The 12,705-nt window shown below is 43.3% G+C and overlaps 1 protein-coding gene across 1 annotated transcript in view; it reads left to right on the top strand.

Moving 5' to 3' along the window:
* MSH3 (mutS homolog 3) overlaps positions 1-12,705 on the top strand; it is a 95,259-nt gene that overhangs the window by 8,595 nt on the left and 73,959 nt on the right. Inside the window, exons 7-8 of the mRNA XM_071455147.1 lie at positions 9-152; positions 1,131-1,297. Of these exons, the coding sequence (XP_071311248.1) occupies positions 9-152; positions 1,131-1,297 (311 nt within the window). The remainder of the gene's footprint in view (positions 1-8; positions 153-1,130; positions 1,298-12,705) is intronic.

The raw sequence follows: 12,705 nt of genomic DNA, 5'->3' as shown, positions 1-12,705 counted from the left end.
TGTTACATGTGAACCCTTTGTTGAAGCTGGATGATTCTGTAGATGTTGAAGAGGTAACAGCAGATGTCCCCGATAGCTACCTGCTCTGCATCTGTGAAAATGGGGACCACCTGAAGGACAGGAAGAAAGGTGACATTGTTACAGGCATTATGGTAAGTTAGTTTCTCAGGAGTCAGTGTTTTAGGGTCTGCCTGGGGTTGTTTTGTTGTGCATTTTGGTTTTTTTCCTGGGGAGGTGGGTGGCTACCTTGTTAAATTCATGAATGTTCTCTTTCAGATTTTATTTTGCGGGGGAGTAGGAATTGATTTTTTTTTTTTTTTTTGTAAAAAGAGGCACTTTAGGTAAGATATCTGTGTGTGAACTGTGATGGCTTTATATTTGAAAACTTCAGAAAAGGTATGGAGTGGACAGTTGAACATTTATCAAACTGGTTTTGCTCCTGTCTCACTTGAAAACATATTAGTATTTTAACCAAATACATTAGGGAAATAATTTGTTCAGATGCTTTACAAATTTCAATGTTTAAACATTTTTACTGTCAATATTTTAAAGCTTGTGAGCATTTCTTTCCTCTACAAAATACCATTCTTTAGAGGAAGAGACTTTAGAGTTGCACTTCAGATTTGTATTGGTGAAGATTAAACCCAGTCCTGTTTAACCAGCAAAACACACAGCAAAGCCCAGTCAGCTGGTAATGAATTAATTAAAAAGTGTCTTGATTGTGTCTCTGTTTGAATGTCATACTGCTGCTGGGAGAGAACAACAGAAGCAAGTGTTCAAATTCCAGTTCAAATTAAATGTGCATTTCATGGACTCAGTTAGTAGATTTGTCTGGTATTAAAGCTTGAACAGTGATGGACTGCTAACAACAAAAGCACATTTACATTTGTAAGGTATTGTTGCCACTTCCCAAGACAAAGTTGTGTTGGTGTTTTGAGGTTATTGTTGTGTTATGGGTTTGAAAAAAAAGCACATTCAGGTTTTTGGATCTGCCGCTTTCACTGTGTGTGTGGGTGCTGTATAATTTCACACCATAGATTTTCTTTCTGGTTCAGAGTTTGAGCCACTGCAGCAGTCCCTGAAAATGTGAATATCCAGTGGATATGTGTGTGTATGTTTTTGTTTGGCAGGCGATCCAGCCAACTACAGGAGAAGTGGTTTTTGACAGTTTTCGGGATGGAGCTGCCCGCGCGGAGCTGGAGAGTCGGGTTCTGCGCCTGCAGCCAGTTGAGATAATTCTTCCATCTAGGCTGTCAGATCCATCTGAAAAGCTCATCCACAGTATAACCTCCATGAGGTGAGTTCTGTGGGGTTCTCTTTCCCAGAGCCAGCTGCCAGGAGCAGGCATGGATCTGTAGTTCTGTCATGGCCCTTTCCAGAGTGGCTGCAGTTTGCTGCTGGGGTCAGAACTTCCCAAATCCCTCACAGTTCTGGGCACTTGCTCCTAAGTTATGTTTAGACTGAAGTTCATGGCTTCTGACTCTGGCCTGTGAGAGATATGTGCACTTAAACATTGTCTTTGTCATGGTCCTGCCACCACACTCCTGATCACAGGATCTGCTGGAATAATTTCCAAGCTCAGTCACTTACCTTTCAGATCTAAAAGAGGTGCTATGTGGCTTTTTTTCCCTGCTTGCCATAGTTTTGAGGTCTCTAAAAGACATGAGACTTCCTTTTCTGTTAATGTAGGTAGGAGTAGAAAACCTTTGCAACTGCTATTTGATCCTGTTTGTCCTTTTACACCATCTTAGACTGGGGTACAGACCTGGAGGTATTGTGACTGATCATCTCTTTGCTTTGAGTTCTCTTGGCATGTTTCTAGAGGAAATTTGTTACCTGTTTTCTGTATCACTTTTTCTGTGCAGTAAAGCCAGAGTAGGATGTAACTTTTAGGGTGATAGGTGAAAGATGAAGCAGTGTTCTGAACAGTGGGGATGAAATCTTGCAGATGCAATTTTTTTGGAGGAAATTTCAGTTTTCCACTTTTTTGTTTTTAACCATGCAGTTTGGGGCTGTAGAGAACTGGTTTAGAGCTTGGCATTTCAGTTTTGAATGACATAGTCATTCTGGTGTGGATTTGGGAGAGTGGTTGTGATTTTTTTTCCTTTTTCTTTGTGTTTTTTTGGTTGTGCACAGTAGAGAATGTTAATGAGTGACTTCTCATTTTTATGAAGACAAAAAATGCTACCCATTAGCTGATTTTGTGAACAGGGATTAGTTTGTAGTTTTTTCACCTTTCTGGTAATTTGCTAGGCAGCTTTCCAGCCCAAATGCCCTTAATTACATGAGAGTGACAAACATAGAGCACATTATTGCCATACACCTCAGTAGCCTTATTTTAAAAACAATTCTTTGTGGATTTTTTCTCGTACCAGAGATTAAACCACTAGAGGGCCCTGAAGTATTTCATAGTAATTTAAGTGATTTCAATATGCTGCTTTCTTGTGCTTTTAATTAGGTTTGTTTTTGTACAGCAGTTAATTTATTTTAATGCATACTGAGATGTCTGTAGTATTCAGGTTTGGTTATTGGCCCAGTATCTGGTGATTTCATCTTTGAGCAGCTTTTTTTCTAAAACCTGTTGTTGAGAATCTTCCATGAGCTGTGAAAAGTTTAATTTCCATCATTTCTTAAAGAACTTTTTAACTAAAACAGTGGGAGCCAGCTCTTGTGGTTCAAGAAGGGTCTTAATCTCTTTGTGTGTTAGGGATGCAGCAGAAAAACACTGGGATGATGAAAACAGGGTAGAGATGGGAGAGAAAAATAGTCCCAGGTGATTAGAGGCTGGGAGAGAAGAGAAGAGAAAAGGAGGAGAGGAGAGGAGAGGAGAGGAGAGGAGAGGAGAGGAGAGGAGAGGAGAGGAGAGGAGAGGAGAGGAGAGGAGAGGAGAGGGAAGAGAAGAGAAGAGAAGAGAGAAGGGAAGAGAAAAGGGAAGAGAAAAGAGAAGAGAAAAGGGAAGGGAAGAGAAAAGGGAAGGGAAGAGAAAAGGGAAGAGAAAAGAGAAGGGAAGAGAAAAGGGAAGAGAAGAGAGAAGAGAAGAGAAGAGAAAAGGGAAGAGAAGAGAAAAGAGAAGAGAAGAGAGAAGGGAAGAGAGAAGGGGAGAGAAGAGAAGAGAAAAGGGAAGAGAAGAGAGAAGAGAAAAGGGAAGAGAAGAGAGAAGGGAAGAGAAGAGAAGAGAGAAGAGAAGAGGAGAAAAGGGAAGAGAAGGGAAGAGAGAAGAGAAGAGAAGAGAAGAGAAGAGAAGAGAAGAGAAGAGAAGAGAAGAGAAGAGAAGAGAAGAGAAGAGAAGGGAAGAGAAGGGAAGAGAAGGGAAGAGGGAAGAGAAGGGAAGAGAGAAGAGAAGAGAAGAGAAAAGGGAAGAGAAGAGAAGAGAAGAGAAGAGAAGGGAAGAGAAGAGGGACGAGAAGAGAAGAGAAGAGAGAAGGGAAGAGAAGAGAAAAGGGAAGAGAAGAGAAGAGAAAGAGAAAGAGAAAAAAGATAAGAGAAGTCTTTCTACTCTTCCAGTGTAGTGTAGAAGTTGCAGGAGATTTGGTGCTGGATGTTGTGTACTAGAGCATGGCACTGAGTGAGCAAGGAGATGTGGCCAGCACAAAGACTGTGCTTATGGTTACCAAAAGAATGAAATGAAATATTTAGCTAAGGTAAAGCACTGCAGCTTTGTGAGAGCAGCCCTAAGTTGGTTCAGTGCCCCTTTACACTGACAAGAGTCAAAACTCTCTGTGCTTCCCTTCAATTTCTGTGAGGGGTTTTTTTTTATTCTTTGCTTTCCTAGGGTGGATTTAATGACTAGAAAATACAATTCAAGCACACTAAGCTGGGGGCCAGTGAAGAGCCTTCCCTCAAAAGCAAAGCTTATTTTAAAAATAGGTTACAAAAAGTGGTTCAAGACAAACTGTTCTGGTGAGTACTGTGCTGTTCCCAAACTGTTAGTAACATCTGTTTGCAAGTGCTGACCTGCCTGGAGCAAAATCCTGTCATGGTTTTAATTTCCTTCTTTCTAGAAAGCAGAGAAAAACTCTAGCCTTCAGAAAATACTTTCATTTTTTTTCCTAGGAACACAGTGTTTTGTACTCCAAGTTCTTTCTAGTCAAGGGTCAGCACCCACCCTCCTTAACATGTTGGCTGCTTTAAAACCTAGCCTGTATTGGTCTCCTGACATTGTCTTTGAGGCTCCTTTGGGATCTTTTTGCTCCTCTCATGTTGCCCCTTCCTTGTTTTGTTGAAAAATTCAGTGCATTTTCAGCGTGCTCCATTCTTCCTCTTTTTTCCATTTGCCCTTTTTTTGCAGTGTTTCATTCTGTAGCATTCTTGGACACTGTGGAAACACGCTGCTCACAAGTAGCTTTAACCCACAGCGTTTCCCCCAGGTCTGCACTGTTTGGTTTAGGCTGCAGGTGGTCTGCAGCTTGTTGCCTGTGATAACCCCAAGGTTCTGAATATGGGGTTCAGGTTTCTGCTCTCTCCTGGGTGCTGCAGTAGCCTTTGGCTTGGAGTTGGTTCCCTGGAATTCCCCTCTCTTTCAGACCCATTGAGAGCTAAGCCTCATCCTCCCTCTCCAGGCATGGTGGAATTCCTCGAGTAGCTGAACCTCCTCCATCATCTTCAACACAAGCCTTTTTAATTTGTGTTTCAGGACCTCTGCAAATATAATTTCAAGCTCTTTCTGCTAAGTGCAGTGCTAATGGCTTTCTGGTTGAGCAGTGGCCTCTGCTTTTAACTGTATTGGGTGAGGTCTCTGCAGGTTTGTTCCTCTCCAGTTTCTGTCATGGTCTCTTAGAGCGAGCTGTAGTGGATTTATTATGTTTGGTCAATGGTGCTGTTCAGTGCTAATTGCTCTCATGGACAGAGTTATGGATTTATGTCATCAGTCAAGTAGAAACTCAGCTGGAATGAACTCTTGACTTGTTACTGTGTACAAAATGCTTTTAATTTTGTGGTCTTTATATGTGGTTGCTGGTTGTTCAGATCGGAGGATGCATTCATGTACTTAACACTGAGGTTTTTTTGGGTTTTTTTTGTGAAGGGCATGTCCATTTATTTACATAGCTCAGCTCCTGAGGTTTGTAGGTCAGCAAGGACAGGAAAGGTTTGTAGTGGCAAAAACAAGACCCCAAAGGGATACAGTGAGAGTAAACAGCACTGCACATTAAGTGGTGGAACAGAGGAGTGGAGAGTGTCTAAAGGGCTGGTGATCATAAAAAGCAGTGGTTTCATGGTTTGTATAGCTTGTTATGTTCCCATGGATTTTTAAGTGAAAGGCAAGCTGTGACAACCATCTTGAGAATGTTTCATGTCAATGGAAGCTGCAAGCAGTTAAATTTGCAGCAGGGAAGGAAAAAAGCAACTGAAGTGCAAAAGCAGCATGTGAACAATTTTCTGCAAATACAAACCCCCAAATCATCAGTGAACAGATATTTACTGACCAGAGAGGTGTTTGCACTGCTGAGAGTCCAGCCCATGGTCTGTGCTGCCAGCTGCTTGAGGTGGTTGTGTCAGAGCTCTCTCCTTTTGAATGGACAGGGCAAAAAATTCCACCACAGTGTTCTCACCTCTTGCCGTGGCCTGGAAGAGTTGCTGGATGGTGTTTTTTGGCAGTTTGATCCTGTCTCAGTCAGGACATGCTGCTGTTCTCATTCATTATTTCCCGTGGCATTGCAGGCGAGGGAAGCGTGGGGCTTGCATCTTGTTTGACAAATTCCTCAAGAGTTTAAGTGTATTTTTTCACCACACCTGCCTGACTGCCCCTCACAGTTTGGGATGTTCTCCAGGTGGAATTACTGTCCCCCATGCACATGGAGTTGTTGCTGCAGGGACATGAAGAGGCAGTTGCAAAGCCCTGTGTCCAAATGCAGAATGCAGTTCACTGTCCTTACCCTGGATGATAAATTACGTTAAAAATGTTAGCACTGCTTTTTACAGCCACAGCTGGCCTTTGCAGGCCTTGCCTTGCCCAGCCCCTTGTGTTTTTGTGAATTTCCCCCCAGGCCAAAGCTCTGATGGGCTTCCCCAGACTCACACATGGCTTAAAGGTGCATTATTTCTCACGTGGCTGCAAAGCATGGAAAACATGTGTGTTCAGCAGCTGCATTTGTGGCATTATTGTGCTGATTAGTAGTATTCATGGTATGGACTTTTTTTCCTCTTCTCCTTTTGAGGTAGAAATTATTAAATGAAGAACAATTAAGTCTTGAGCCTTGATGCTTGTCGAGTTTCTTGGTATCAAGAAGTTAACTTTTACATAGGGAAAAAACCCTTACCACCTTATCAACAGACGCAGGAAAAATAAAACTTTAAAGCCTTTGTTAGCATGTTTGGGGAACTGTTTGATTTATTATTACAGGACAGATCAGAAACTGTAGGAGGTGACAAGTAAATTGTGGTACTTTTTTTTGTCCCCTCTGGTTGTTTCTTGTTTTTTCTTTCAGTATATATTCATATGATGTGATTTTTCACATATTCAAATGAAGAATGAGTCTTAAGCTCTTAGAACTGGCGTGCAAGTTTAAATCTTTTTTAGCAGTCTATGAATGTTGGCATATTTGTTGAAGTCCTAGTGTTTTGTTTTAACAAGGACTGCTTTTTCATAATTTATTCAGCTTTGAAGCTGACTTGGGACATAACTCCTTCCCTGTGAAACAGTGCCATTGGGAATACCTTGGATGTATAAACTTCTCAAACATTACTTCTTCCCCCATTTCCTCATTGTTAGGAGTTAGAAATTGCCAGGGGTTAGAAATTCAGCAGTTTTAATCCAAGCACTGATGTCAATGAGACAGTGTGGGAGAGAGGAAGGCTGAGGCTGTCTGCATGTTTGACATGCAGGTAGCAGTGATGGGGAGTGAGGAGAGTAAAGCTCTTGTAGCCCTGGTTCTCAGCCCCTCCTGAGCTGGGGAAGAGAGAAAGGCCATGAATTTATTTATCTTTAATAAACCCAGAATGTAATGGTTTTCCTAATTTTGAAGAGAATGAAACTGAAGTGGGTTTTTAAGTGCCATCAATCTGCTGAACTGCAGAAATGAACAAGATTTATCTTTTGGCCTGTCTTTCGCAGTTTAATTCTGTGCTTGACTGAGAACGTTTGTCTCTTTTAACAGATGTTCTTCCCTATGTATGCAGAGGTAAGAGGCTTTTGGAAAATTAGACTCCTGAGCAGTGTGCTTTAGGCATGGACTCTTCCTCTGGGAATTTGGAATAGTACAAATGACTGTTAGATGTTCCAAATTCATGTGAATATCTTCTGGGTTCTCAGTAGAGAATTTGGAATCCCTACTATTGTAATTAACTCAATATTGCTTAGCAGCACAGTATTTTTTGAAGCAAAAAGATTTTGTGTAAAACACTTGCCTTCAGCTTATGTGAAAGCCTTTCTACAGAGGCAAATAGAGGTACCTAAGAACATTTCCTAGCAAAGATATTTGAGAGTGTGTTCCTGTTTTTTGTTGTGCCCGTCTGGCTGGCTTTTGTCAGGTGGAAGATAACTGTTTGCCCCTCCATCCCCCCTGCCCTGCTGTTTTACAGCTGTGCTCCTGCTTTCTGGAGTCTTTGCCACCTCCTCCTGCCTCAGCCCTTGTGTTTATGTGTCTTGGGTGTCCCTGTCCCCACTCCCAGCCAGATTCCAGGCATTCCTGGCAGCCTGGCACTGTCCTGCTCCTGCAGCCCCCTCTGCAGAGCTGGGGCTGGACCTTGGGGAGGGTGCAAGTGACACCCCTCCAACCTGCCTCATCTGTCACATGCCCTGGGCACTGCAAGGGTATGGAAAGGAAGGATAACTCTCCTGGACAGCTTCCTGGACAGCCACCTGCCCTCTCACTGCATGCCTTCCATTGCCTTGTGGCTGTGCATCTTCCTTTTTATTGAACAGGTCTTGTCAGGCCTTGAGGAGGAACTAGGAGAGCACTGTGAAGAGTAAGTGGTGCTCATGTAATCATAGAAGCCTTTGGTTGGAAGGGGCTTTTATAGGTCATCCAGACCAACCCCCTTGCTGCCTGTGGGTCAGAGCCTGTCCAGCCTGACCTTGAATGTCTCCAGGGATGGGGCACCCCCTCCTCCTGGGCAGCCTGTGCCAGGGCCTCACCACCCTCATGGTAAAATACTCCTTCCTCAAATCCAGTCTGAACTGTCTCTCTCTGAGTTTAAAAGCATCACCCCTTGCCATGTCTCAGCAGACCTACTGGAAATTCTGTCCCCATCTTCCTTATGAGCCCCCTGTAAGAATTGAAAGGCCACCCTGAGCTCAGGCCAAAGCTTCTCCTGCCCAGGTGAGCAATGGCAGCTGTGCCAGCCTTGGCTGCCGGCAGAGCTGCTCCATCCCTCTGCCCGTGCTGGAGCCTCCTCTGGCCTGGCTGCAGCAGCTCCAGCTCCTTGCTGGGCTGGCCCAGGGCTGGGGCAGCTCTGCAGGTGGGCTCTGACTGAGGGGCAGAGGGGCAGAATCGCCCCTGCCCTGCTGCCCATGCTGGGCTGGGCCCAGCACGGGGCTCTGGGCTCTGGGCCCAGCACGGGGCTCTGGGCTCCGGGCCCAGCACGGGGCTCTGGGCTCTGGGCTCCGGGCCCAGCACGGGGCTCTGGGCTCTGGGCTCCGGGCCCAGCACGGGGCTCTGGGCTCTGGGCCCAGCACGGGGCTCTGGGCTCTGGGCTCTGGGCCCAGCACAGGCTTTGGGGTCCCAGCCCTGCCCCACAGCAGCCCCAGGGCTCCTCCAGGGCTGCTCCCTCTGCTCAGCCTGTGCGGGAGCCAGCCCTGACCTGGGGGCAGGTCACTGATGTCCACTGATGTCCACTGGGACTCAGCCTTTGACCGCTGCCTCTGGATGTGCACAACCAGCTGATTCCTGATTCCTGAACAGTCCATCCTTCAAACCCTTTCCCAGGGCAGTGCTGTTTTTTTTTTTTGTTGCTAGACAAACAAAACAAAAACCCCTAAAACCACCAGGAAACAAACTGCAACAACCAAATAACCAGACAAATACCTCAAAACTAAAACCAAAGAAAAAAACCCACCAAAAACAAACAAAGAAACAAACAAACAAAAAAAACTCAGAAAAAACCAACCAACCAAACAAACAAAAAACCCAAAAGAAAAACATACTCATTTGAGAGAAAGGGAGCTAGGAGGAGGGGAAAAAGCCTTTAATTTAAGGGAAACAGTTGTGTAGCCGTCAGAAATCCTTACTTAGATTATTTATCGATTTGTGAAGCTGTTTTAATTGTCTGAAAAGATAGCACATGAATTTGCATCTTGAGGTGGAGAAGTTAAGCCTCACCATAAATCATCCTGTGTATATTGCCAATACAGTGCACTTGTTATTCCTGATGGCTTTGAGAAGAACCCAGCTTGGTTTGTCTGTGAAAGGTAACACTGGGATTGGTGTTTTGAGTTATCTAGGTGGAAATAGCATTCTGGGTGTGAGAAATTACACGTGACCCAACTTTTGGACCCAGCCAGAGTCAGAGCACAGACCTGACGTGGCACCAGAATCTGAATGCCAGTGCCCTTGGGCTGCCTAAGCAAGGAAAGGCTTTCATAAATATCATCAAATGCACTTGTGATTAACTCCAATTAAGTTGTGTTTTGGAATGCTTGTTTTGGAATCTGCTGTTCAGTACTCAAAGCCATAATGTAATTTTTGAGCCATGGGAGAGGGGAAGCCATGCACTCTATCAAATTAATCCTGTGGTATATAATTAGCACACTATCAGATATTATTAATTCCAGAGTAACACGTTTGGTTTTTAATGTACTGAGGAAAGGAGCCCCAGAGTGGAGTTTGAGCAGCAGCTCTGGAGTGCTGCTGGTGGGTTAAGGAGCTGTGTTCCCACAGCCCCTTTTGATCTGATCATGGCAGAAGTTTTCGTGGCATCATAGAGAGCTGCAGCAGGAAATGGAGACCCACAAACACCAAGAAACCTCTTTCTTTTAACGTAACCCTTTCTTCTGCTTGTATTTTAAAGAAAGAGAACTTGTCCTGAGTGTGGCCATGTTGAGAGTGGTACATTTGGAGCTGTCTGTTGAGAGAGGATTCAGCAGGATATAAAGTCCCTCTGCTGCAGCCCAGGCACAGGAAGGATTTCAGAAACATGAAGGAATTAATGTGTATTAATAGAGATGTTTTCAGATACTTCTGGCTCATCACTGACCATGAGCAGAATCTAGACCAGGGCCCTTTCACCCTTCAGGCTGGGTGAAAGGAATTCTTGGGATTTTGTTGGGAACATTCTTTATAGACAGATTATGCCAACAACTTCTTGTATTTTAAAACAACTACATACAACTTCAAGTTTAACACAACTTCTTGTAGTTTAGAAGACAGGTACTGAACAAAAAGAAGGCTGTGTGTCTTGTGAACATAAATCCATTATCTGACAAAAAAACTCAATTTCACTTAGTAGTTTTATCCCTCTACTCCCTCTAATATTGTAACCATTTAATTTGTTGGTAATAATAGAGGATTTATTACTCAGTTTCCTTAGGTCTTGAGTTACAAAATCTAATAAGTTGGAGTAAGTATCCATTGTCTGTAGAATTAAGATGCTATTTTTTTCTTCAATTTTTGACTTACTTGAAAAGCCCCAGGCAGAACAAAGACAAAAGTCTGCTACCTCTGTTTTCAGTTCACTTCTCCAGAGATGATGTGCAGCCTTGTGATACTCAAAACTGTATTTTGAGCTGAACCATTGCCAGCCCCCAAAGCGTAAACATGAGATAAATTGAATTTCAATTTAGAGTTATTTCTTGGTTTTTTTTTCCTTAAAAGCATACCACTTGGCCCAAGCTGCCTTCACCTTTTTCCTCGAAATGTTTTTTTTTTTGTTCCATTTGTAAAATAATTTAAGTGGCTTTTTGCAGTTGGCTCCTTAATGGTAAATCCTTGGAAACAAATAATACACAGTGCACAGCATGTGTTAAGTTACATGCTAAATTAACCCATGGGAAGATCTGCCTTGCTTTTTCACTTGTATTAGCTTTTCACAGAACAGGAAATCAAGGTAAATAACAATTTCTGGTGAAAACATCCCACTCTTGGATTACAGGAATGTGGAATAAGACGAAAATATTTTATATAAGGAGTGTAATTGTTAACGCTCTACATGTATTTATTCTGTTAGAGATGAGACTGTGTTTAAGCATCTTTGTACATCTCACAGGAAAGCCTGAAATGATTTGTTGAAAAATTAACAAATTCAATTCATCACATTTGATGGACTCTTAAATCAGCTTATCAAAGGAGACATTAATTACAAGTGTAATTGACCAGCCAGATGTATCCCGTTCTCTGTGCAGCAGCCTCTATTAAACCATTACAAAACATGCAAAGCTCTTTCATCTGAGGGAGATGAGAAGTTGCCTGTGCCAAATGCTGCTTTAGCAGAGGGATTTCCATGGTGTTTTTTGGGCTGAGGCTGGGCAGATCTTCCAGCATGGGCAGAGTGTTTTGTCCTGTGGTTCCACAGAGTTGGCTCCCAAGCTTGGACAGGGCTGTCCCCGGGTGCCAGGAGGGCTCCTGCACCCTTCCCACATTTCAGTTTCCCAACTGTTGGGAGTTTGGGAGCTGCAGAGCTCCCACAACAGGGACTCTCTGGGGATGGAACCACCCTCACCTTGTGTCAAAACCGCACTTCTCATTGTGCAAGGCAGGTCAAGACCTAACTCAGCAGCTTCTTCCTTGTTTTAGAAACCAGAGTTTGGCCTTCCTGGCCATGGGCACACAGCTCTCAGGGTTTGAAGCCTTATTTCAGCATTTGGCTGCCATTTGCAGGGCTCTTTTTTTTAAATTTAATTAGATGTATGAGAACCACATTTGTGTTTGAGGTAGAATTATTAAAACCAGCATGCCATTAGTGCACATTCCCAAAATCCTGAAGCCTCTTCTGTTTTTTGAGTGCAGAATGAAAGCAGTATTAATTGCCAACTTAACACATGTAACAATAAAAGCTCCTACTCTTTTATGTCTTCTCTTGCTTTCATTCAGATAACTTCTTAAGGAGTTTCTTCCTCACTTCAGACTGGGATTTATTGTTATATACACCTCCCTGCTTGCATCTTAAAAGTTTTGTTCCAAGTGCTGCCATGGTTTGACAGCATTGAAGGAGAATAACTCCAGTAATTGCAAAGAAGGAAGGAGTGGGGCTAGAGCAGAACTTTGCCTATTGTGTTTTTATTTGAAGGTGTCTTTGTGAGCTTGGAATTGGGAGTCTTTTTATTTTAATCATGAGTGGAGAGCTCAGATGGAGACATTTCTAGAAGAAGATCAGAGATAATACAATTCTCCTTTGGCTGTGAGGTCATTAGGGACAAGGCACTGAAGCATCATGCAGCTGGATCTTTCTTGGAAAAGTGTGAAAAGGCTTTGCAAGGTCCAGGCCATGTACAGAAGCAAATTTGGATTGGTTTTTGAAATGTCTTCAGAACAGTGGGTTTGATTTTTAGGATGGAGCTGTTTAATACTTGGGGGTTTTTTATGGTCTCTGATGACGTCTGTAATTGCAAATGCTGACGTCTGGAAGATCCTGTTGTGGCCTTAAAATTTTTATTTCTCTAGAGTAGAGGGTACTTGAATGTGCTAGTGTCCCAAATGCTGAGCCTCCAAATGGAGGAGAGAATAAAGGGAAGGATGAAGTAGTTACATAATCTATCATATCCTTTCATTTGGAGTTGGTTCAAGTGGTTCTGTCAGTGGTGTGAGAGGAGAATGAAATGTGAGCCGTGAGTTA

This window comes from Agelaius tricolor, unplaced genomic scaffold, assembly GCF_023055355.1.
Source record: "Agelaius tricolor isolate 1412-34295 unplaced genomic scaffold, bAgeTri1.0.p SCAF_44, whole genome shotgun sequence".
Taxonomy (NCBI): Eukaryota; Metazoa; Chordata; class Aves; order Passeriformes; family Icteridae; genus Agelaius; species Agelaius tricolor.
Note: the sequence above shows the minus strand (reverse complement) of the source record. Positions and strands in the feature narration are given on the sequence as shown.